The 26,416-nt window shown below is 41.1% G+C and overlaps 1 protein-coding gene across 2 annotated transcripts; it reads left to right on the top strand.

Moving 5' to 3' along the window:
* The first annotated feature begins 2,427 nt into the window (after window positions 1-2,427).
* On the top strand, window positions 2,428-22,899 carry FAM20B (FAM20B glycosaminoglycan xylosylkinase). Of its 2 annotated transcripts, XM_062602315.1 has the most exons (8): window positions 2,428-2,992; window positions 3,840-4,362; window positions 7,066-7,152; window positions 9,566-9,675; window positions 11,844-12,015; window positions 14,589-14,780; window positions 16,936-16,995; window positions 19,161-22,899. In XM_062602315.1, exons 2-8 carry the CDS (start codon window positions 3,986-3,988, stop codon window positions 19,390-19,392), a joined length of 1,230 nt encoding a protein of 409 aa, XP_062458299.1. In that variant the 5' UTR covers window positions 2,428-2,992; window positions 3,840-3,985; the 3' UTR covers window positions 19,393-22,899. The 2 variants fall into 2 exon arrangements, with proteins under 2 accessions (XP_062458299.1, XP_062458298.1); XM_062602314.1 differs by having other exon boundaries at window positions 2,428-4,362.
* Window positions 22,900-26,416: the final 3,517 nt, after the last annotated feature.

Below are 26,416 nucleotides of genomic sequence, written 5' to 3'. Positions count from 1 at the left end.
GTCATTGTATCACATCAGCTCTAGTCAGACACTTGACTTTGGAAAACTTCATCTCGGCTCCTCCTTCTCTAATGCTTCCTGGTTCAAAGAGCATCTACAATAATTTTGTGCATCCTGTATTCCCATGACTCTTATGTAGGAGTAAGCAGCTACTCTGTTCCTCTGCCTCTTCGTCAAGCATGAAGACCCTTGCCTTACCCTGTCAGCGTGCCAGTTTCTAGAACTATTTCCTTTTTGGGTCTTCTTTAAAGATTATCCTTGGGCTTACTTTTGTTGTTGTCCTAGACCCTTTTCTCCTTTGTTCCAGAGTTCTGCTCATGCTATTTGTCCTTTTTAAGATTTTGGGATTTTGTTATTATTTAATTTGTTTCTGTGGCCACCTTTCCTGTGTCTGTCCTCATTCCAGGACCAGCTTCAGGCTTCCTGAGCTTTCATAATCCTCTTTTCCTATCCAGGTATTTTCTGAAGTCTTGTCCTTTTCTTCAAATTACTTTCTTCCCAAACTCTTTACAATTTTCTTACATCACCTCAACACTGTCACTCTTGCCATCTTGAATTTAAAACAAGAAAGCCTAAGCTCTTGCTCTCTGGGGTAAACTTCTTCATGAAGGGATTAATTTGTGTTATCTTGTACAGCAGTGAGTGTAGTGTCAGCACCCGTGGAATAATATGCAGGCTTTGCAGGTAGCCTGTGAAATCAATTGCATAGCAACCTCAGGGGTGTTTTGTTGTTTGTTGGAGGAAAGCAGCTGATGACTCATTTTGTCAGATGTCAGTAAAAAGTCAGAGCCCACTCACCAGCAAATGTTTAAATATTTATTTTTTTCCTGTAATTTTATCTATGTCATTGGAGTATTTCAGCCACCATTAGTTTCAAAGCTGTCACAAATGATAAGCTAAGTAAATGGCCTTTAATTTAAGTGGTGGCTGTAGTTATATTCTCCTGCCCACCCCCCAAGAAGAATACCCCTAAAGAAACTCAGCATTCCTGAAAATAAGTCTAGGAAAGTGAGTGCCCAGCTTGAGCTCCAAAGGTATGAAACATTTCTGTCCTGTGCTTCAGTTGGCCAATGCTGGGCTGTGAGGCTTTCTTAATATGTATGTGCATGTGCATACGTATCTCATAATGAGGAGTAGCTGTTCTGAAATGATCTGTGTTCTGTGTAACTTGTTATCAGCTCTAATGGATTTTAAAAATGAATGAAAGCAGATCCAGATAACAGCAATGTTCAAAATGATTTAGAATTACAAGTTTTAAAGAGGTGAAATTATGTTGTAATGAGAGGGTACAATTACAGCCTGATCTCTTTTGCTTGCTTTTTTAAATTTAAGAATAGTAATAGTAGTATATAGGGCTCTCCTTCTGGGTGTGTTTGTGCTCCCAAGAGTAAGGGCTTTCAGGTCAAGTGCATTTTCCTTATCTGTGCTTTTCAATCTCATCCTTGTAGTGTGTAAAATGCAGACTGACATGCTGCTTGAGGTATACAGGCTGAACTGAGATGAGCAAAACAGAACTGGGAACAATAATATGTTTTAATTTCCATATAAACTTGTGATTCGTTATCTTTCATTATTAGCACAAGCATGCATTTTCCAGTAGATTAAAATCAGTATTACACAGTTAACAGGGGAATACAGTACTAGTTTGAAGCATTCCTGAAACTTGGCAGCTTTCTTTTGCTCTTTGCTCTACACTCTACCCTTCATGAGGTTTTTATGTTGCTGCAAGTGGTTTCTATTAACATTAAGCCACTTGTTCACAATTCAGTTTTGACTCATTTTCATTAGGAAACTTTCACTTTCTTTTCTGTTTTAGTGGATAGGTTTTACAGGAAGTATTTAAGAGGCAAAATGTGTAATTTGGGAAAGGCCAAACTGAACAGAGCTTTCACCTGAGGCAGGACAATCACGGCAGAGAAATTTTGGGTGTAAAGTGAGCTAAAAGCCATGCTTCTGCATCTGAGTTGAGTGATGCTCAGCTTGGTTGCTGTGTTGAAAAGAGTGATTTTGAAAATAGGAAGATCTGACCGTTTGTTACCAGATTTCCTTGTCCCTTTTGGTGGGGCTCATTGTGACTGTTTCTAAGTGGTTCAGCTGCTTATTCTTTGTCAGGCTGGCCTGGGACATAGTTCTACCTGCATGTATAATCACTAGTGCTGCTGCCAGGAGAAACACTTGTTCTTGGCCTCTTGGTGTACCCTCCTCAGATGCTTGTGAAACTATGTTGGAAACCAGATTTGAGAGAAGGAAGGCTGAAGCCAGAAATTAATAATTAAAAATGTTTGAGCTTTAACACTGATCGGGTCTTTCATGGAGTTCATTGCATGAAGGTGGGAAGTACGTGGAGGGCAGGGTCATTCTTTGAATGACACTGCTCTATAGCTAGCTAGGCTTTGTAGACCCTTGATGGTCATCACTTCTGTGAGAAGTGCTGTGCTGCCCTCCCTTGTCTCTGATTTGCACCATTAGCAGTGTTTTGTAGTCAGATGACAAACTTGCACGGGCTCAAAAACTAACAGGGTAATTCACACACAACCCAAAGAAGGTGGTTAATGTTCAGGTGGGTTGCCAACCTGGATCATGACCTACCTTGAAGCTGGGCTGTTTGAATGCTAACACGGTCACACAGGAGGGTGGGAGAGTCACCTAGCTGGGAGGTAGGGTGGGTCTGCTGTAGACCTAATGTAAATTTACTTAAGGTGCCGCAGAGTTATTCGTGGTCTTGCACTTGCTTTTATACTTGAACTCTTACACTGTACTAAAACTGATTCTGCACTCAGACTTGCTCAAAGGATGTGCCTTACTGTTACCTGTTGTGTGCCACAACCTTAATCTTCAGTGAATATGTACCTCAACAGTATGCTCAGGCCTCTCAACTGTTGTACCCCTGTGACCTCTGCAAGCAGCACTCAGTGTTCGCACAGACACCGAAGATGGCTGTGACCTGTGTTTGGCTGGCCAGTCATAGCCTGGTGTCCTCTGGTTGCTGCTGGTAAATTAACTTAGTCTGTGCAGCTTGTTTTTCCAGTGGCATGATTAACAATGACTGGTTTATACGCTCATTACTAAATCTTATGAGAAGGCTTTTCTATACTAGTCCTGACACAGCTCAGGGTGCCATTTATGGGTTTTGTGATTAGCATAGCTTGTGCAAAGAGAAATCTCCAATGTCTCAGAGTGTTCCTCAGGGATGTGTTTTAGTATCTGTTTCCATTTGGGTTTTGACTACATTCAGCTAATACTATGAAGATAATTTCTGTCTTCGTCTTCATAATTGAAACAAAATTGATTGTGTGTTATATGGTCCTTAACGTGGTAACACTCTACTGGCCAAGGCCAAAAGCTGAGTAATTTATAGTGGCAGCAAATGAAAGGCAGTAAACAAATTTAGTTTATTCTGTCCTTATGTCTTGTACCTTTAGGAAATTAGGCTGTGCATCTGTTCTCACTGGTTGTCAGATGTCAGAAAATCTACCTGGGAGCTTTCTCTTGAGGGACAAATCTTTAGGAGGCCACAGGTCATGGAACTGGTCACAGGTCTCTTACTAATGGAAAATTGTTTGTGTAGCAATTCTCTGCAAAAGTCTTGCCCATGGTAGTTGCAGCTGTTATGATTTCAGCTGTGTAGATAATGCTGTAAGGCAATTTCTCCCTTTGTGCAGGTTGCTGAAGAGCTACAGGAGGACAGAAACCCCATCTGTTTTAACAGAAATGTTTGAGCTTTAGGATACAAACATACATAAATGTGGAATTATGTTCCAAGCACAAACTTGATTTTGAGTTTGCTGGGATCTGCAGTAATACAGTTCTGTTATTTTGTGGGGTTTGTTTATTTTTAGGAGTACCAGAAGATGCTTCAGTGGTGATACCTCTTTCACAATGCAAGTTATGAATGAAATTCATTAACTAACATCCCTTCCTCACCCTGATCTCCAATAGACTTCCTGTAACACTTGGAAGAAAGGGTCAGGGGAGAAGGGTCACCATGAAGCTAAAGCAGCGAGTTGTGCTGCTGGCCATCCTCCTTGTCATCTTCATTTTCACAAAAGTTTTCCTCATTGACAACTTGGACACCTCAGCTGCCAACCGGGAAGACCAGCGCGCCTTTCACCGTATGATGGCAAGCCTCCATGTAGAACTGGACCCCCGACTTGACCATACGTTGCAGTCCCCTTGGGAGATTGCAGCCCAGTGGGTGGTGCCCCGGGAGGTGTATCCTGAAGACACACCTGAGCTTGGGGCTGTTATGCATGCCATGACAACCAAGAAAATAATAAAAGCTGATGTGGGATACAAAGGGACCCAACTGAAAGCTTTGCTAATCCTTGAAGGAGGACAGAAGGTTGTCTTCAAACCCAAGAGGTAAATATTTCCTTCAGTTAATAACTGATTCATGTATATGTTTTATCTCCATGATATTGCATTAATGTTTAAGTTACAAACTTACATGTAAATGGAAAGGCTATCCTGTTGTTTGTGAGACAGATGGTATAGAGCCTTGCTGGTGCTCTAGTAACATTAGGTTGCTGTGCCAGCTGTCTCTCAGGCTGTATAGCTTTGATGCTTGAAACAGCCTGTCGTTGGGTTAAAAGAATAATCCCTGTGTTCAGTCCTGGGGCAATGTTGGTTAAACCTGATGTTTCTAAGCAGTATCTTTCTGATTCTGGAAGTGGAGGTTCTGGCAGCGTTGAGACAAGTCTTGCCTATTCTTTCTGCATTAGGGATCATGTCAAACTACCATGAGAGAATGCAGTTCAAGAACAGGGAAGGACTGAAAGTTGATACTGGTCCTAAAAGTAGATCTGTGGCTGCATGAAGACTGTAAAAACGGTGTTGTAGGTCAGAGTGAAAGCTCCTGAATTTCCTGTCTGCTGATAGTGAATACTGGAGGTGCAATGTAAGAATGGGTGGGTAGTGATACTCCCTTGGTATGGCTTCTGTTTACATTGATCTGCAGAGAAATTTTACATGATTGAACATTTATAGAGTCTTGTGCACATCTGTTGGGCTTTTTGAACTGTTTGCCTTCAGGGAAAAGGAGAAGAAAATGATGTGAAAAAGGCAGGTGCGTTTTATGGGATCACACTGCAAATGTAAAGTGGTGTCATCATGGAATGAGTACATTTCCCTCCAAAGCATATTGGGTTGAGCAACCACAAAGTTTTTCTTTCATGTTAATAAATAGAGAATGGGAAAAAAAGAAATCTGTCCTCCACTTCTTGAATTCAAGTCCTGTTGGTCAGCTACTGGTCTGGCTGGAGCTTCACTGTGGGGCTAGGCAGCATTTCAACAGTATGAACCTTTCACTCAGAAGTCTTGGTGGTATGACAGGCAGCTCATCCAATAAATGCAGTAACAGGACATGGCATTTCTATATAAGTGGGTGCTGTAAAGTGTTTCACCAGGCATTAAATTACATTCCCATAACAGAATGTCTGTGCAGGCAAACTCAGTGACTATGCTCCATCAGGGACATGTGCAGCTGGGAATGTTTATAGGAGCGCTAGACAGTTTATAGGAGTGCTAGGCAGTATGGCCCTTGCCGTACTGGTAGACCCGTGTTCTGTTTGTGACTGCTGAATAGGTTTGTAGGTAGAGTCTTGTTCTGTCATTGCAAGATAGTCTATTTAACTAGCTTTTGACCTGAAAGGTATGCAAAGTTAGTACTAAAAACCATTTTGAGAAAACTTACTGGTTGTGGAAGAATGAATTCTCTTGTTACCTTTTCTCTAGAAAGGACTAGATGCCTACTATGCATGGGAGCAAGAATTTGGTTGTGTTTTACCAATAACTTTTAGCTTGGCAGCATTCAAAATGTGACCATGTTTTCAAAAGCCTGCTGTAAGTACATACAAAAGACCAGAGTTCGAGGACATGTTCTGAGGGTTAGCTGTCTCATTTCAAAATTCCTTGAAATCCAGACAAAGTTACTAATGATTTAATAGTTTCTACCATCACATGTCAGTGGTGTCTGTGAAATAATATGCTTGTTTGGTGTAAGTTTCAGTTTGGCAGGATTCTGTCAGATCTTCCTCCCAAAAATCTCCATACCATCCTGAACTGGTTAATTGTCTTTTGAGTTGCCTTGCAGAGAAGGTAAAGCATTTGTTCAAACTGATGAAATGGAATGTTGTCTTGCCCCAGATATTCTCTTGGAAGGGTTAAAACATCACTGTGGCTTCTCTTACACTTGCTGCTACTGCTTGAACCTCGAGTCTGTTGGAAATAATCCAGTTTACACAATTTGATATGTTAATGGAAATGAGAAAATAAGTAATCTAATCTGGGTTTACCTTATTTGAAAATGTATTGAATTTCCCCCATTTGCTTGGTATTGATTGTGGTATTTTAGGCTCACCTGGAAGCATGCTGGTTAAGTAGTATCTACACCTGATTCATGTAATGTATCTTAGAATTTGTGTTTGCCTTGACCATTTAAGTAACATTTATTAAAAGAAAAAAAAAGGGGGGGGAAGGGACGGAAGCCCGCCACTTCACCAAAATAATACTGTTGTTGTTGTAATGAGTGTCTAATTTCTGTTTCTTGCTGTTCATTATGTCTTTTCTCCACTAGAATAGAGGGTCTTTTTAATATCCAGTATTGTTCTCAGGTTCACGCTTGCTGATCTTCTAGCTATTGAAGACTGCATTTGGCATTTCTTCCACAAGATCATATTGTGTTTTCATGTTAATCTGCAATCCATTCTAACCCCAAATCATTTGTGGAATTGCTGCTTTCCATTATTAATAGTCCCCTGTTCTGTAGCTGGGTCTGTTCTTTCTTCTTAGATGTGATTTGGCATATGGTTGAATTAAAACCCATTCGTTTGAATGGGCACTGCTTCCTAAGGTCTTGAAACCACTGTACGTTGCTGACCTTTTCCCCCTTATTTACTACTTCAACAGTCTGTATGCTATTTAATCTCATTAATACTTTTCCATCACCCATTTGCAATAATTTTGAAAGCAACTCAGAGTCTGTTTAACATAGCACTGTCTCGTTACTCTGAACAGCAAAATTGATGGAAATCTTGCATGAATCACTTTGACTTATTTTGATTACAGATATGCCAGGGATTATGTAGTGGAAGGAGAACCATATGCTGGCTATGACAGACACAATGCAGAAGTGGCAGCTTTTCACTTGGACAGGTATGTAATTATTGGGTTACCTGGTTTTATGGTCTCTGGTAAATGCTTTGTCAGAGTTGGGGGGAAGAGGGGTTCCTTAGAGAATACAGCTCAGGTGTGAGCTACTTCTAACCTGTCAATACGCCACAGTGAAGGCAAAAATAAAAATTCATTTCAAACATCTCTGCAAGATTTTAAAGTCCAAATTTTCCACAAAATCTTAGAAAGGAGAATGAGCACTGAAACCACTGATACATATATATTATATGGAAGAAAGAGCTTAGCCAAATCCTGTGGAGGAGTCTGAAATGCTGAATGTATGTGATAAGTTAACATTTGGTACACTAAAAAGTTAAGTCTAATATCTAGACTAACAATTTAGTCTAGACTAAACATGAGTTAGTGCATTTTAGAGGAAAACCAGCTATTCATATATTGTATTCAGGGGTTCCCAGATGGCTTTGTGGACCTGAACTAGATGTGCAATTACAAGAAGAAAAACAGTTACAGGATGCACAAAGAGTGGGACAGAAAATACCAAACACTGAATATCAATAGTTATGATATTCTGTTAAAGGTGCAGTTTCACCTAGAATAAATAAGCACAGTCTTCATCTCCTCATTATAAAAGGACTATGTTGGCACTTGGGAGAGGATTTAATTATCTTCACACATGTGAGAAATTCTTAGGTGAAGAGACTTAAAATCTTGGGAAAAAAAGAATAAGGAGGGACAAATATAATGAAAAATAGAATGGTTGAACTTAAACTGAAATTTCTCAGTTCATAAATTAGAGACTTATGACTGACTGAATTCATAGGTGGTAAATGATAAGTTTGTTAGTCCTTATTCATCTGTGGAACTTATTCCATAGACAATGGAAATTGGTAATTCTAGGAAGGTTTGGTGATAACTAGTTGTGTAATACCCATTGCTGCTGTTGCAGTCTTGAGGTGGTGGACCAAAATCAGGGTATTTCAGGACCAAGAAGAGATGATGTGGTCAGATGTGTGTTCATTTGTGCTTTCAAGAAACATACAGAATTTAGTTTCCCTGCAAAAGCAGTGATACAACATTGTAAAGCAAAAATTCAAAGCCTCTTTCCAGTATCCAGACCCCTCTTTCTTCGCTCTTTCTCCCTGTTTGGTTGTGGTTTTGTGCTTGTTCCTCTGGCCTTTCTCCTCTTTGTGGATGTGCACCTCTATATTCTTAAAGAATACCTAGCAGAAGCTACCTGCCCATGTAACTTCAGCAGGTACCTTCGTTTTTCATGGTGACAGTTCCATTGTTTCAAGAAGGATCTGAATCATATTGCTTGTTTGCCCTAAATGGGGAGTCTGTATTACCCCAGATAGTGGCCTTTCAGCTGTGGTATGAAAAACAGGGACAGGTTTTCCAGATTTAAGCTCTGTGTTTATTTACTTGGAACACTTGCATTTTCTTAAGCTGTACGTTATTCTCTGTATTGGCTATGAATTCTGTCTTTACGCAAACATGATTTGTTCAGGCAGACGTGTTTCCCTTTCTTAGAGGTATTTTTATACTTATGGAAGGGGACTTATTCACTGAATATCTAAAACCGGAAATACTGTGCAGCTGTTTAAGTATCTCTGTGGAATGTAGATTGTCCCTTTTTCAGAAGAGACAGTCCTTTTTTCAGTCTCTTTTTCTGAACAGCAAAGACTACCAAATACGCTACCAAAAGTACAGTAAGAAAGTTGGGACTGACATTGTACTATTGCTTGTACTCTTCCTTTAAGCACTTTTAAAATTCCATTACAAATCCCCAAGTCATTTGTGGTCACAGAGCAAAGGCCATGGCAGACACGGGAGTGGAACCTGGATCTTGTGATCCAGGCTTTCTGATTATTCTTACCACCTCATTTTTATTTTTTTTTTCCAGACACTTCTCAGGCATTCAGTTTTGTTTTACCATTCTCTCTTCCGGTCTCCCTCTTGTGCCAAACAAAATAACTCCTTGATTGTTTACTTTCAAGTATAATTGAATTGGGCTTAAACATAACATTTTAATAGAGAGTAATCCCCACAAATTAGAAATGATTTTTCCAGGTGGCCTAAAGGCCATATGGTTACTGCTTTAGCCTGTACACAAAACAGATGATGGATATTTCTGCTATGAGGTCTGACTTCTGAGAGTTGGAGCATGGCACATCCTGTGTTGCTCTGCTGCAGATGTTATAATAAAGGAGTGTCACTGATGGCCTGTAAAGCAAGTTTAACATTTAGGCACTTAAGAAAAATGAGTTTCCTTAATTTGCCTTGAAGAAGAGGTTGCTGCAGGGCTCCAACTTTATTCTTTGTTCTCAGTTATCTCAGTTTTCAGATGATGGCACAGAGGCTGTGGGTTTGTTTTAATTTAGGACTGCTGCCTATGTTGCAAATTCTCATGTCATGTTTTTTCATCACAAATCAGAATTCTGGGTTTCCGACGAGCTCCGCTGGTGGTTGGCAGGTTTGTGAACTTACGTACAGAGATCAAACCAGTAGCCACAGAGCAGCTTTTGGGTACCTTCATGACTGTGGGTAAGTGGATTCCATGAAATGTGCAAGCCAGTAAAAAAACCCCAACGTGTTTAGTGGAGAAAGTGAGCCATGGGAATCTGACACAGTTATAGAACACTTAACTATGGTACAGAAAGCTGGTAAGTCTCTTTCTGTGCCGAGAGAGATCGTAACGCTTGTATAACCCCATTTGGCGGGGAGGAGGACTTGATTTTCTCCAAGTAACTTTTCCTCTGTAACTTTTCTATGTTCCCTCATGCTGGTGTTACAGATGTGATTTGTTTCAAGTAAGAATTTTCTTTCTGCCATCAGGGGTGGTTAGAAAAGTTTGCGATTGGACCTGGAAAGAAGAAAAATGAATTTAACGTGAGCACAGTGGTGATTTGGGATAATTTATAGAGCTGATGTGTTGGTTGGTATTAGATGTTGTTTGTGCTACATCAGAGTGTGCTGAGCATTCATAACTAAATGTGTCAGAACTTCTGTATGTTGTTTACAGTAATAATGCTGTGAAGGGCACTTAATGGGAATTATTAATGTGAACTCCTACCAGGTGGTCATTAAACACCAAGAAATTACTTAGGCTGCAGTCTTAACTCCTTCAGGCTTTCATACAATATCCAATTATTACTGTCTTTGGCTTTTTTTCTAATAAGGAGACTCTAGAGATGCTTGTTCATTAGAGCTGGTAAATATGTGTGCCTGTGTGTATTTCTATTATGAGCACTATTGGCAGTCTCACCTACTGTTTGCCTAACACTTTCAGTTATAAGATGTAACTTTCAGATCAGAGTAGGTCCGCCTTGTCAAACTCTTTGTATTCACATTGGGTGTCTGCCTCAGGCAGACTACTTATTCTAATTTCAGCCAAGATAACTAAGCAGTTTTATAGCAGAAACGCTGACTTGAAAAGTAGGTTGCAGGAATTTTCATTGCCTTTCCTCAGATTCCTTGGAACCGCTCTGCAGAGCATGAACCAAAGAAATGGGTGGGTATGGGGAGAAGGTTGGTCTCTTGTCAACCCAAATTTGACCAAGTTTCCGAGGTTTTGAAGAAAACATAATTCATGCGTACCCAGTGCAGATTTGCTAGAGTTGCAACTAGAATCTCAAAGAATTCTGTCTCTTGCTAGACCTGCTGCAGGCCATGGATAGGAAGAGAAACTTGCAGGACTTTCCATACAAATGAGAGATCTGGTCTGCTGCAAGCTCTGTGCTGTTAATGATCACCTCTCTGATGTCCTTAGGTTGTCTGACTGGGGTAGTGGGAGCACAAGAGCTGGGTCTGGATGAACGACTGCAAAGGAGTGCGGGCTGGCCAGGGGATGTGTAAGGATGTGATGTGTAAGGATGGAAAGTGAAAAACACGTCTTTCAGGGTTTGGGGTGGGATACTGAATGTAAAACTGAAGGAAAAAAGGATGGGGAATAGGTAGAATCATAAGGAAGTGAGACACAGATGAAGAATGTCTTGGAAGAACATCTGTGAGCGTGAAATAACTTGGCAGAGGAAGGGTGAAGTAGAAAAGATTAAGTTAAAAATGTTAATCTAGGCTACATAGATTTCTTTCCACTACAGGCAACACAGGCCATAACAAATTAAAAAGTGCAGGGTTTCGTTGTGCCCCTCCTTGTCAGAAGACACTCATGAAACTTTCACAGAACTTCATTCCTGTAAGAATGACCGCTTGCTTGTGTTTCCCCATCCAAGTCAGCTCAAGTAACTGAGATGGGTACCAGGTCTCAGGGCTGCAAATCCATTTGAGTTCTGCTTAGTGTTCTTTCACTTACTTCTTTTTTGCCAACTTTTTCAAAAAGTGGGAAATCTGACACATGAAGTATGAAATTTAAAAAAAAAAAAGTGCTAAGGTTGCAAAGTCAAGGTTCTAAGGATTAGGGAGGGATCACAAAAACTTGTTTATAGTACAGTGTTGTACTAACTCTGAGTGTGATAGAAACATTAGAAAGTAGTTACTCTCTCCTTTGAATATTAGTCTTTGATGTTGCTTTGAATGAATAGATAACTTTATTTCACTTCTCCCTCTCAGAGGTAGGAAACATGAGGTCAAGTGCAGTGAAATCCTTTTGCAGGGAAGGCTGTGCTGCAACAATATGCACCTGATTTTCAGTTGGCATCCTTTGGATTAAGCTCTGCTCTTTTAATATCTCTTTTTTTGTTTGTTTGCTTAAGGTAATAACACTTGCTTCTATGGGAAGTGCTACTATTGTCGGGAAACAGAACCAGCTTGTGCAGATGGTGACATCATGGAGGGGTCAGTGACCCTGTGGCTTCCAGATGTCTGGCCTCTTCAGAAACATCGGCACCCATGGGGCAGGACTTACCGTGAAGGCAAACTTGCCAGGTATGAGAATGTGAAAGGGTTATTCTTTATGCATGATAATTTGTATTAGAACTACCCATGCGATACAGTGGCTAATTAAGGAGCAAGTGTTCTCAAAACCTAGAGTTTTGCCAACAGCTTTCTTGATAAGATAGCAAAGTCTAGAAGTCTAGGAGGGGATTTAAATCAAACTGAGTAAGAAAGAAATCTCAGTTGTTTTCTGTGCTACTAAGTGCTATCCTTTTCCTACTTCTTTACTGGAACAGAACTCCACTATGCAGTCATTCCAAGCTCTGAAACTCTTGATTTTGGGCAAACCAAGACTCCTCTTTTGCCACTAGACCTTCTTTTGATACTGTGCCTCTTTCTGGCCCATTAAAATATGGTAGCATTTTGCTGTTTTCTGCCAGACCTGATTTCATGGTCCTTGTAGTTTGTTTTAAGAGTTGTGGAGCTAGTTTATCTAAAGTAGGTAGGCAACAGAAAGTTCTTTGCTTTGAATACTTTGGTGTATTTGATGACTATGCTCAGCATCTAAAGAAATGCTTTTAGAGAAAGGCAAACATGGGATCTAGCAATTTTGTACGATAGATGTAACATGTCTGAGTAGTTGTGTTGGAGATGTTTTTTCCACGACCAGAGCAAATGGTTTTGAACTTCATAAATTTTTCCAAGTCCTTGACAAGACACTAGAAAGAGATTTTTAGTCCTTGATATAAAATACTCATTGATTTCCAATGATGTGATTGTTCTGAGGAAGAATCTCATCCAAATGCTTAATTGAATTGTTTTAGAGTATTAAATATACAGTTTGATTTTTAAGCAGCAGATGTTATCTCCTTTCCAACAGGTCTAAATCAGCTGTATATGGAAAACGGTAAATTGCAGTAATGAATGGATTTAATTTCTTGGAGGCGTTTCTTTTCTGAAAGACTTTTTTGTCATAAACTGCCTGCCTACACAGGAGTTTACCCTGATACCTACACTGATTTTCGATTTATTGTATTTTAAACTTACTTGTTCTTACTTCATTCAACCGGGATTGCATGGTTCTGTTGTTCTGCACCTTGTCATGTTGCGCTTTTCACTTTGAGAGCGTCAGGAGAATTAAATGTTCTAGATGTCGTGCACTCCTTTTGCTGTGTCTGGTGATTATGGAGAAAGAACTCTGTAGGAATTTTTTTTCCTGATCTAGCTGCTTCTACTCTGTCCTGAGTTGACCTTTTGAACATAATTCATATAGTCACATTAGTGTACATAATTTTTAATGGAGTGTAATAGATAAAATCCCTGACCTTCGAAGTCCTATGATAATACAATAGAAATGATCAGAAATAAATGTCGGAGAAAGGTCTGTCTTGAGCAACTGAATAGAAAATGAGAAGAGAGACCATAATGTATCTGAAAAATTGTTGCAGGGAGATTAAGTACTGATCTGAAGTAAAATGAGGGAAATGGAAACACTTGAGGGAGAGAGAAATGTAGCATAAAAGAAACGTATCAGTACAAAGAAGATTATGTTCTCCGACTTTTGCCTTGTGGATTTGTGCTGTAAGTTGAATGTGGGTTGGACCTTGATGCAGAAGAAAGAGGGAACTAGAGACAGAAATTGCGGAGCATATGTGACATGTTGAAAAAAAAACACTGAGAAGATAAATTTTTGCCCACTCTGATTTGAATAACTGGAGGAAAGATGGGATATTGGGAGCTTAGGCTCCAGACCTCTAGAAGGTGAGGTGGGGTATGTGGCAATTCTAGTAGGCAAATTCTTACCTTCTCCCTGCTTTTATGTGCCTCTGCAATTTTGAGCATGTCAACAAGTCTCTCCAGCTTGTGTTTCCTCTTTTCTAAGTCACAGATGGTTTAAGGCATTTCCAACTTAACTGCTAGTTTGTGAAGGATAGTTTCAGTCCTTTCAGCTTTGAAAACTGTAAAGAATAACATGAGAAAATTTCAAATCCTAGCTCTGGAGAATTGAGACATGACATCCATGTAATGAGAATGGAACTACATTTCTAGGTTACATGTAGAAGGAGAGGAGAGAAGAGGGAAGCTTGAAATCTTGCCAGTGGAGAAGAAGGTGAGATACTGTTGAAAGAAAGTAGGGGAGAGAGTGGCAACTGATGAGCTAGAATGAACACATAGGAGGTGATTATTAGTAACCAAGATGAGCTTATTTGTATTTGAAAATAAAAATGAAAAGGACTGCTGGAAAGCAAGAGTCATGGAAGCAGATCAAGGCAATAGAATCAGATGCAGGATTTGAAATCCTTAGAAGTTAACGGAGACAAGTCATGACAGTAATCTTGCTGTGAGGCAGTCCAACCACTGCTGAACTGATGAAGCAAACTCCAACCTTGTTTTCGGTAGGAAGAATATGTGTAGCCTTGCACTGAAATTACAGCTTGCTCCATATGCTAGAGCTTTAATGAAGAATTTATTCTTCTATTAAACCACTTTTGTCTAGTTCTTTCTTCTTTATATAGCCTTAACTGCATTCATATGTGAATAAAGCGGCAGCTATAAATACCATTGCTGTGCAAGGATGGAGTATTCTTAGAAGGTTTGATTTGTTTTCTCTTCATGGCCTGCAGGTGGGAGTATGATGAAAGCTATTGTGATGCTGTGAAGAAGACTTCACCATATGACTCGGGCCCCCGTCTCCTTGATATCATTGACACTGCTATCTTTGACTATTTGATTGGGAATGCTGACAGGCATCACTATGAGAGTTTTCAGGATGATGAAGGAGCCAGTATGCTCATCCTCTTGGATAATGCCAAAAGGTGAGGGTAAAGGAAATGCTGGTGGCCAGGCAGTGGTAAACACAAGGGTGAACATTTATCTGCTCTGTATCTCTCTGTTTTCTTCCACAACTTTTTTCATTAATACCGTTTGTGCTAAAAATCCAAAGATTTCCTTCTTATCAGAAATTACTCATCCTATAGTAGAGTCCTTCAAGGCTGCGTTGCTTGCTCTGTGCCCTAGATACTATGACTGCTTTTGGCAAAGTCTTACTCAAACAACAGAAACTCCCAGGTTAGCACAGTATGACTTTTTTTCCCCAAGCCACTTTCAAAAGTTTGCTTGTGTCTCTCTTCCTATCCCCAGAAAAGCCCCTCTCTTTCATGCTTTTAATTAATGAAAGATTAAAGACTTATGGTTTATTATTCAACAGTGACTGTTAGTAAGTTCCAGAGTAAAAGCGAATCTTTCAAAATGTGTTTCTGAATAAATTGGAATTCCCTGCTTTCTGGACTCTGGCTTTAAAAGGTTAAATGTGTAAATTGAAGATAGAACTGATGAGAAGTTCTTCTTGAGGCCTAACTTTACTATGTGTATGTGTTTAAATGTGAGTTCTGTCTTTGCTATAGTTTTTGTGTGTGGCTGGTATAGTATAATTTAAAAATCCTATTGAAGATACAACCTTGTTTAAATCATAATTTGTTTAATTTACCTTTAAAAACAGAGGTAACATATTACATTTTCTTACAATTTAGTCCAGAGACTCCCTGTTTTTTCTTCTGATGGGCACTACCATTTGCAGTGGCAGTGAGTTTCCCCTTCTGTGGATGGACCAGATTCTGATGGTTAGCTCTGGCAATACCTGTGCTGTGCTCTATAGTGGCTTTGCATACTGCTTGTATGAAATGTACACAGCAATTGAGACCTCTGGTCTAGACAGATCCTTAGAAGGCTTAGTTACCATTTCATTCTCCATTTGCCTTTCGTGTAGTAGATTGCTTCCTTCTTTTTTTTTTTTTAAATTTGTCTGCAGTGGCTGACTTGCATATTTTGTCTTTATGCATCAGCCTGTTCAGTCACACTCCTCTGGCTGTGTCAGCAGGATGTATTCTACCTTGGGACTGTTGAATTATTGCTGCTTTCAGACTGCTTTAGTTGAATTTGGAAAAATGGTCTTTCTGTAATGCTCTGGCAGTGTGCTAGGAGGAAGTTAATGTATTAGTCACTGGAAGTGAATATGGTAGTGGAAGGTCATGTCCTTTCATTATGGTACATGCTTGTAACATTATGAAAACTTTTCCGGTGGGGCTTTGCAGGCCCAGGAATAAATTGTTTTCTTGAAAGCTTAAGTAAAATTCTTTCAGCTCCTTTGAGATAAGCGATAGGGGCACAGGTTTTTCATGGAATCATGGAAGATTTCAAGTTGGAAGGGACCCATGAGAATCATCTAGTCACAGCTCCCTAAAACTAAATCATATGACTAAGCATTGTCCAGATATGTTCTTGGTGCTGCAGGGAGCTTATTCCAGTTTTAAAGCTCCTAATAACAAAATTATTTGAGCTGAGTAATGCCAGGTTCCTAGAGCGAGTTATCTTTATTGAGGGCAAAGTTCTTTGTTGAAAATGGTATTACCAGGAGAGTGAAACTATTAAAAAATGAAGAAAGCATTTCTTACATGAAGCTAAAATATTATGAAATCCTCTTGGCAGGCCTCCCTTGGAAAGTATGATTGTGAAAGATTAAAGTTGGTTACCTTGTTAGTTGAACTGTTGATCTGAGCTTGGCCATCTAAAACAGCACGTGGCTGCTATTTCATTCATTCCCTGTTTAGCTGCGTCAAACACGCAATGCTTCTGCTCTCTATGTCCAGAATACCAATTATTTCTTTCCCTTGCTTCACAAGATGAGCTCAATTTCAAAACTCCTCTGAAGTTTGTTTCTAAGGTGCCTTGGTCTGATAAAGAAGGAGGTACACTAGTGTTGCTTCTGTTTACCTGGTACATTAGCTGACACTGATGAGAGTTATACCTGTAACTGGTCATAGCCTGTTTATATTTTAATTTAAATGATTTGATCTGTTGGAGCATGGAATTGTCTAGTATTGCTTTCTTTTTCTAATTCCTTACCAATCTCTTGATGTTGAGAACAGCATTAGGAGTTCAACTGGTTCACTTGATTTTAATTTTGCTTTTCAGCTTTGGAAATCCTGCCCTGGATGAAAGAAGCATCTTGGCTCCTCTTTATCAGTGCTGCATGTAAGTGAAATGCAGGGATGCTGCTCACTTTATTTATGCAATTGCTGTCCTTAGGTTTGCAATGTAATTAAGTTTGAAGCCTTCTGGCAACTTGAAAATGTTTGCTTTACTGTATTTGTTTGATGTATTGTCACTGCTCAAGAAGCTGAGAAATACATTTTCATTAGGGTAGTAAATCAGATGGTAAACTGTAGGAAGTAGTCTTGCCTCCAGGTCACCGGTTCAAATCTGTCCTTAGTCAGGATGACAGGTACTTTGCATCTGCAGCTGTCTCCATCCAGATCCTGCCGAATAAAAGTTCACATCACAGTTTGAGTCCTCCCTGACAGAAGCTAACAACTAACCGTGTCTGGCAATTTAACAACCTTCATTGCCAAATGTTCTTTCTAAACAAGATGGCAGCACTGCTCAGGGTGCTCCTTTCAATGTGACATTTGTAGGGCTTTTAGGATTTTGTTTCTGCTTTGGCCCTCTGAGGTGTGGTTTTGTTTTATTTTTAGAAGCTGTGACTTGTTGATTTCTGTTTTCTGTGTCCGCTCTCTCACCAGGCCACTGCTACTTCTCATTAATGAATAGATGATCAGGCGGCTGGAGCACGTCTCCTGTGAAGACAGGCTAAGAAAGTTGGGCTTGTTTAGTCTGGAGAGGAGAAGGCTCGGGGCAGGGGGGGAGACCTTATAGCAGCCTTTGAATACCTAAAAGAGGCCTACAGGAAAGCTGGAGAGGTGCTTTTTACAAGGGCATGTAGTAAATAGGACAAGGGGCAATGGCTTTAAACTGGAAGAAGGTAGATTTAGGTTGGTACGTTACGAAGAAATTCTTTACTGTGAGGGTAGTGAGGCACTGGAACAGGTTGCCTGAGAACCTGTGAATGCCCCATCCCTGGAGGTGTTCAAAGCCAGGTTGGACAGGGCTTAGAGCAACTTTTGAGCAACCTGGTCTAATGGAAGTTGTCCCTGCCTGTGGCAGGAAGTTTGGAACTAGATGATCTCTGAGGTCCCTTCCAACCCAAACCATTCTATTAAAAGTTCCAGGAAGAAAAATACTGACCTGTTTTCTGCTTCTGCTACCTCAAGATAACATTAACTCTGTTAAGCCTTCCAAATTAAGCATTTAGTTGAGTTCCTTGAGCCTATCCTTGGAAGGTTCTGTCTCCTGAATTCCTCAGGACCTGTGAAACCTGGGAATTCTGCGGATAGCCTGAGCTCTCACCCTTTGCTTGCTCTGAGCAAAGCTCTATGCATGCTACAGTACATCTGGCCTATGTTCTGCAAGATTCCTTTAGAAACCATATGGAGAACAGTTAAACTAAATGATTTTCAAATTATTTAGTTTTCCTACAGTAATTCTAAATGCATACGTAATTTCCCACTTTATGAGGATCTTTTGGAATCTTTCTCATCTAGGTTCTCCCAAATGCAACCAGAAAAGGAGTTTGTCTATGTAATACATAAATTCACAGTTCCTGCTTTTCAGATATCCTTTCTTTCTGATACCAGGCAAAATGCCATATAAAAATTAAGATGCACAATTGTTTTAACTATCGGTTTATTACAGCACATGGTTATATTGCTGGTTTCTGTAGAGTCCATTAATAGCCAAGAATTTAGAACAATGGTGCTAAACCACAAAAATTTGAGAGAGAATTCTAAGAAACTTCACAGAACAACTCAGTTTATGTGGGCTAATATGAACAACTTCAGTGGCAAATGGAGCGGAAAGATCACTGCTGTGTTCACTTTCTTGGAGGTTCAGTCAACTGACTTTTGTTCTTCATGATTAATTGCTGCTCAGTGATACTCTTCCTGAGGTGACATGAGTTTTGTGTTTGAATTAGCAGCCAGACTACTAATTTTCTTTCCTTTTCAAACTGTGTCTGGGAGGCCTCAGGACTGAAGAACTTCCTTGCTAGCAGCTGCAAGTGGGTTTATATGACGTAAGAATTAATTCAAATTAGTTTTTTTTCTTCTTCACCTTCGGTTTTCAAGTTCCAGTTAGATAGTGCCTCTAATGCAGTTATATCTGGACCCTCCCATCCAAAACCATTTTGTTAGAGAGGCTCCGCTCTTGGTGTGACAGGCTCCTTCAAGAGATTTGCTTTGGTATTGTTGATGAGGCTTCATCTGACAGTGGTATAATGACGTGTTCGTTTCTGTCTTTTGCAGCATCCGGGTTTCTACCTGGAACAGACTTAATTACCTGAAAAATGGAGCATTGAAGTCTGCCTTAAAAACTGCTATGTCGCATGACCCCATCTCACCAGTGCTTTCTGACCCTCATCTGGATGCCCTAGACCAGCGGCTTCTCAGCATTCTGGCTACAGTGAAGCAGTGCACAGACCAGTTTGGGCCAGATGTTGTGCTGGTGGAAGACAGGATGACTCTGTCTCATTTGTAATTGTAGTGGAACACAGATGAAACTCCTTTTTTTACAAACAAACGGAAAAGTGATAGAAAAACAGCACAATCAGTTCAGAAAGGCTGCGGCCAAGATGGACTGAAATGAACAGGAAAGCTTCCTAGACAGAGAAACAGAGGTGACACTAGCTTTTACCTTGGGCTGACAGCAGTGAGAGGTGGGAAGTTAGAGCCTTGGATAGCTCAGTACTTGTAATGGCATGTTGGTCATTGTGGTGTGTGTCCATTGCCGGCAGTGGGCATTGCACTGGCTAAAAGTGGCGCTTGGTGTTGGTGGAAGTGTGTGGAATACAGACACTAATTTGTAGACCGAATCTAGAGGGAACAAATGGAAATGAACAGTACGATCCTCTGCCCTTCTCTTCCCCACATATACTCTTGCGAGTTTTTGTCTGATTCAGGGTTGTACGTAATCAGCTGCGAGCTGGTTAGGCATTTTACTGCTTCTTTAGAGAAAGAGGAAGTGGTGAATAAATTATTAGACTGAAGAGTTGTGCCACCCCGCCACTGGGGATGGGATGTTCTTCTGAATGCCATCAGGGGTGGGAGAGGGGATCTCTGCTGCTCAGTTGTCTTTTCCTTGATAAAAGGCTGAGAAAGAGGTTTGCCTCATGTGATAATGCTTCAGTGTTTTTGCTGAAGTCCTATCAAAGATTTATCCACAGGGATGGAGATAGAGGGGAGGACAGGGTGGTTATACAGCACTTGGTAATTAAGGGGTTATAGTAAGTTTTCATGTGTCCTGTCACTGTTCTCCATTTTTATGGAATCTGGCAAGGTCTGGGTAGAGAAAATATCATTGCAGTCCTGTGCCCATATTAACCAAATTTTCATTATATTGTAGCAAAGAAGGATGACAGATTCTGTCCTCGGAAGCAGGTTCTATTTAGTGAGGTCATGCTGCTTTTACTGTAGGCCCTATTTAATGTGGGGAGTCTGTGTGTGTTGTACTGGAGAAAGAGAGGTGTACTGCTAAACTTCCCCAGTAACCAACAGCCATGGGCAAGGCCCTGAAGAGTGGAGAGAACCATGAGCCATGGTCTTCATATGGAGAGAGCTTCCTCCTGCTTGATGTTATAACCACAGCTCAGTGCTGCTGTTGTGTGGAACACCAGCAGTTTTTCAGTCTCACTGTTTAGCTGGTCTGGCTTGTGGCTAAGCTCTGAAGCTGTAAGCACTTCCAGAAAGTTTTCTGCCTTCCTGCAACTACTACTGCAATGTTCTGACTGGGGTAGTCATCCTCGGGTCCTCGCTCCTAATGACTCTGCCCTAGATAGGGAGAGAGCTAGTGTAATTTGGCTTTTGGGGCAGACTTGTAGCTCTCATCTAGTGCTAGTGCTGTCATCTTTCAGCACTGTGTCAGCTTGCACTGTGGATAAGCTTGTGGGTGCAAAACCTGTCACACATGTGGTAGGTCTGAATCTGTCTCTCCAGAAGGGAATCAGTTTTATCATTACACTTCCAAATTTAACAGCTTTGCATCAGTTTTCAGTTTAGACAGTGTGGTCCTTAGAAGTAAGGAAAGAGCTCACTTCCCAAAGTGATTATGTATTATTGGACTTGGGAGCAAGAGCAGCAAAATGTCAGTTTAAGAATTTTTCCTTGACTTGCCTGTCAAAACCTTTCTAACTCTGTGGTGGTTTCTGGGGCAGATAAAGAGCTGTTTCTGTTCTTGCACCTGCTGCTGTACCTGATCAAAGAGGTATAAGTGAGTTTATTTTTTAAATGCAGTTTTATTTTGTTGGAGTCTTCCTGTCATTGCATGAGCAGAGTATCTTGAAAGTAGAATACAATTGTTAAACTGAATTTTATTTTCTTCTAGAACTGTTCTGGACTTGGCCATATCGCACACGCACCTGAGAGCCGGGATGGGATCTGGAGTTATTTATTGGTGTTACCAGTCAGGACTGTAATGCACAGACAGCTTTTAGGACACTGGTGTTAAGCTAGTGCCTGTTTATTGTTGTACTTAATAACATAACGTGCTTTGGAAGCCATGGTCCTTCAGTGAGGACCTACCAGTGTGGATTGTGCCTTGCAGTTTTCCTTAGGGCAGAAGTGAGCATGCCTAGCTGATGGTGAGTGTGGGCAGGAGCCATGCAGAGATTGTCCTGGGCCCTCGCTGGCTTAGCTGGCCTGTCACTTCACTGCCCATTAGATTTCAGTGGTTGAGTGAGACGTTTGTGGGAGGGACTGTGGGCAGCAGTGAGGTGGTTAGTGAATGCTTTTATTCTAAAGCAGGACAGGTTCATACTGAGGCATTTTGGCATAAAGTCTTTCCCAGGAAATTTAAGTTGATTTACATAAAGGGTAGATGGTGAAGCACATGGTAATGGCTTGTAGCATTATTAAAAGTATGTTCTTCTCTTTGAGCTTAATCATGAGCACTTAATATTTTGGAAAAGATCTACCAAAATTTGATGTTTTGATTTCTGTGTGATCACTCTTGATCATTTACATTTGATTTAATAAGGGATTCCAAAAAAAGTCTTTCTGTCTTTATGAAATTAAATTGGTGTTCAGGACTTACGTATTGTTTCTTCACAGGGCTCTAAGCTGAAGCTATTGCTGTTAGATGGAACCTGGGGATAAGTTTATCCCCAGTATGAATGTCAAAGATTTAAAGCAGTGTGTTGGTTTACTTGAACAAAGGGCGTGAAGTCCGGCATCATCAGTAGGAGGAAGCAAGAAATGGTTGCTTTTTTTCTTTTTTTTTCTTTTTTTTTGTCATATTGATGCTTCTGGCCCCTGTAAACATCACTGGAGAATGGTGTTCTGAAGCAGGAAAGAAGAATAAATTCCTCTCTTACCCAGAATCAGGAAGATCTGATTTTAGCCTTGTGATAATCTCTGGCATTTTGGCAGTGATTTGTTCAAATACAGAACCCTGAGAAATAAGAAGCAGCGTCCACATGGGAAAAAAGGGTCTGCTTGAATCTCTGAAAAAGTGTCATTTGTGAGGCAGGTGCTATGCTCTGTTGATGAGGTTTTCATGACACCTTCTAATTCTTGTTCACTGTGCACACTGTCATCCGCTGGCTCCAGATGTTACAAAATGATTGTGTTGTGGATATTAGTAATATAGGAGCGCTTGAAGCACAGAAATCAAGAACTAATTAAAAAGAGAGCATCATCAGCCATCTGCTATTTATCTCCTCCTTACGAAGTCAGCATTCAGGCTGGAGGAGATGCGGAAGCCTGCTCCTCTTCCAGCAGCTAATGAACTGGAGTGTGTCATGCCAAACAAACTTCAACTGAAAAAATACTAATTTATTAAGAAGGTAATTTATTTGCTGTGGCGGCTGGAGCAAGATGCTCAAAACAGACACCCCTCTTGGAGCTGTCAGAGGATTGCCCCTGGGAGCAGCTGCAGAAATGGAGGTTGCTAATAAGAAAACAATGCAATCGTGACTTTCTACTTGTATCCCCCAGGGTCACATTCCACATAAAGCGACATTGTGTGAATAAAGATTTTAATAAAGCAACATTGATGGATTGTTTAAGTCTCTCTCTTTCTTTCGGTCCGACATTTATTGGGCTGACTGTTCAGAGCGTTTTGCTACCGCTGTTTCAGTTATTCCTTCACTAATAGTTATGAGTGGCATTTATTCCAGTCATGTATATCCAGGAATGGGGTCAAATGTCCAGGTTGTTTGCAAGAGTCTTGCTGGTAAGGAAAGATGTGTTTAAACAGATGTGTTCTGTTCTGTGTGAGCAGAACACACCTAGCTTTAAATGGTCTTCTTTCAAAAGACAGCTTTTGAAAGTGCATCCTGTGGCCTGGCTCTGCCAGGCACCTAGGCTGATCTCTTGGTTGTGTCCTAGTAGGCTGGCTTTCTTTTGTGGAGCAAGAGATGCATGTAGAGTTGGCAGGTGTTCATGGCTAGCTTTTCTAAGCTTTTTGTAAGATGGGGCAAGTAAACAGGCATCAAAATCTGTTCCCACAGAGTGCAGGGGTTTAATCTGGCTGTATTGGAGATTGTTTTTGTAATAACCCCTTGCAGTGAGTTCTTCAGAGGTAAGAGGTGATGCTCACAGTTCTGAATGTCAGACATCTGGAAGGCAAAGAAGCCACCGAGAGCTGCTCTGTACTTCTGAGGGCTGCGTGAGCTGCTGCCAGTCCCCGTACAGCTCTTGGGAACAGGACACCCCAAAACAGCCAAAGCACTGTGCCACTCCTGGAAGGGCAGGGACAGCCTTTGACCTGGCCTGTAGCACCAGCATCATGTTGTGAAACAACCAAAGGCACCTGCTGTTTTTTAAACTAGGCTTTCTCAGCTGAAACTTTCAACTTCAGCATTGCTGAGTTTTCTAAGAATTGTTTGGAGGTTTTGTTTTGGGGATTTTGGGGGGTGGATATTCTGGGGTTGTTTTTTCTTTTTTTGTCTCCTAGCATTGTGTGGTGACACTAATTTTTCGTATCCTCCATCTCTATTTTTGAGGTGCAGTCTGCTCAGGAGCAGGACAGGACTCTTGCCTGTGTATTAGCAGTTCAACAACTTGCAGAATTACAGATGCTTTTGAGTTTTGAAAGGCTGAAATCGCTAGTTTGGAGAGCTGTTCTTACAAGCGCTTTGTTGTCCTACTGCTATGTAATTTTGGAGTGGTTGGCCCTAGTAACGGTGAGAATTCATGTAACTGAAAGATTTTAATGTGTTTCTGATTACGTAGTGAAAATAATTTTACAGAAGAATGAACAGAAACAACTTTGAGCCAATGGCAGAATCAAAGGGGCTTGAAAATCAGCACTTTCCCTGAATTTCTTTCAAATTCTTTCCCTCCAAATTTTTGTTTCTAAATATTAGAAATTAAAATAAGATCTTAGTTAATACACCCCAGGTGTGGGACTGGTGCTCTGCTTTTATCTTGTGGAGTCTCAATATTTTTAAGAGACTGGGGACAGGGCTTCAAGGGGAGAACTAAAGGTAGGAGGGCAAAGGATTCCCCTTATACCCTTTATTCCAGATCTTATTTTTTAGTGATCTAATTCATTGCTCTGTAATACTGCACTCTGCAGAGACTTTTCTCTTCCTCCTGCCTTCTTTCAGAGTTCATCTATGGATGTGCAGAATGAATTGCTGTATGGAAAGTTGAAAAACCCTAAAAGGATGGAAGCATGGCATTTCCCCATCCAGGGGATAAAGCCTGTAGTATAAAATCCTGGATTGCAGGGTTCCTTCTGAGTATTTGCTTGTCCTGAGTTGCATTAGGGGTGCTAAATAAGGCAGGCATAATCACATTTTTATGGTGCTGTTTTTAATCTGTTTTGAGAGGATCCCTGCACTGTAAGGCCTGACTTGACCTAAGATCTGGATTTTTAATGAGGTGATTTCTGCTCGCCAGGACTCCTTTGGAATAACCAGCCATGAGGTGAAAAGCTCTGCATTAGAAGGGGTCTTCTAATGGTCCCTTCTAACCCAAGCCATTCTATGATTCTGTGATCATCTCTGGGGCCATGCAGAGTCCTGCAGTACCTCCTCCTGCAAGACTGTTAGCTGAAGGTTAGCAAATACTCTAGTGAATGTTCCAGCACAGGAAGTAAAAATAAAGGGGGGGAAGGGCGTGGGGGGAGAGAGAGAATCCCAACAAGCTCTCCTAGGGCAGTACCGTCTGTGCCTCCTATCCCCATCCTTCCCAAGTCAGGTATGGGCAAGTTCTCTTCAGTGTAGTGCACTAGGATCTCTTCCAGCCTCCTGCTGCCTGCTTTCCAGTCTACGGGGATGATTTCCTCCCTGAGGAAATGCTTCAATTCAGATGCTTTAGCTAGTTTTCAAAAGGCTGATAGTTTAATTTGTTATGGCTACAGTGAGTTCGATTTTAGTTGATTTTTTTAATGTGTATGTTTTTAGTTTAAGTTATTGCAACTGCTGCTAAGGTTTTAGCCTCACTATTTTTGAAGCTGGAGGGGGACAATAATGTTAATACCGGTATCTTTAATGAAAATGTGTAATATTTATAGATACCTGTAGATGGTGATATGCTCCACTCCATGACTTGGCGGTGCTGGATCCCACTCGCTCCCCATCCACCTGAACAAGAGAATCTCGTCAGGCTGGATCAGGTGCACTTGGTATCCTTCTTATTTTTATTTTTCTGACCCTTGGAATTCTTTCTCATGTCCAAAGCATCTCGGCCTCATCTCGGATAGCGTAAGTTGTGGGTGGACTTGCCCTGATGCTCAGTAACTTGTACAGGTGTTAGTCTCTTACAGTATGCCAGTGGTGGCTACAGCTTAAAGTAAGATCCAAGTTGTGTGGAGCTTACCCACTTTAAACCCCCTACCCCCAGCTGAGTTTGTGTGCATACCTGTTTCCAAAAGCCAGGCTTTGCCTGGGATCCTAGAATCTCCTGCCAAAGCACAGGCAGCCAGCCCTAATGACTGTGCGTGCTGCTTCACTCTCCAGGAGAGGGTTTACAGCTTTCTGAAGAAAAGGGATTGGTGAAGGTGAGCTCAGTAGTGGTAATGAGTTGTACCTCAGTTCTCATACACGATTTCATGGTGGTTCTGTCCTGATCTGAATTATACCTTTTCCTGGCGGTGTGAGGAGCGGAGGCCACCATACCTTGTCTTAGTATTTAGATAAACTGGTGGATGAAGATGCATCGATGTAGAAGTAAACAGCAGCATTTCTTGGGGTTGATGAGGAAGGACGTGCATCCAGTGTCAGACAGCAAACCTGCCCCAGAGCCAGCAACAAAACCATTTGTCTTGGAGCTTTGATCTAACCACTGAACTCACAGCACAGAAGGCAGCAAACCAACCCCAGACACGGTGGTGCAGCTCCCTCTGTTGCTGGTGTGGCTCATCCACTGCCTTCTGCTCCCTTGTTTATGGCTGTAATTTCCGTGTCCTTTGGAAAGGACGCTGATGAACAACTGCTGATGCCTTCTGCATTTGCGGCAGCAAAATTTCAGCCGAGCCCCTGACCTGAAAAACCCCAGATTATTTGCCTTCCCCAGGCATTTGTCGCTGGTGCCGCGGTGCGGAGGCCGGAGGGAGGGCT

Source organism: Pezoporus occidentalis, unplaced genomic scaffold, assembly GCF_034315485.1.
Source record: "Pezoporus occidentalis ecotype Australia unplaced genomic scaffold, CSIRO_AGI_Poc_V1 ctg76, whole genome shotgun sequence".
NCBI lineage: Eukaryota > Metazoa > Chordata > Aves > Psittaciformes > Psittacidae > Pezoporus > Pezoporus occidentalis.
The sequence above is the reverse complement of the archived record's forward strand: the minus strand, read 5'-3'. Positions and strand labels throughout refer to the sequence as shown.

Bases quoted from the DNA above. Each gene is read 5' to 3' on its own strand.
- FAM20B (XM_062602315.1), top strand. From the start codon at position 3,986: ATGAAGCTAAAGCAGCGAGTTGTGCTGCTGGCCATCCTCCTTGTCATC. The intron at 4,363-7,065 runs GTAAATATTTCC...TTTTGATTACAG, and splicing joins GTTGTCTTCAAACCCAAGAG to ATATGCCAGGGATTATGTAG. The intron at 14,781-16,935 runs GTGAGGGTAAAG...TTTGCTTTTCAG, and splicing joins CTCTTGGATAATGCCAAAAG to CTTTGGAAATCCTGCCCTGG.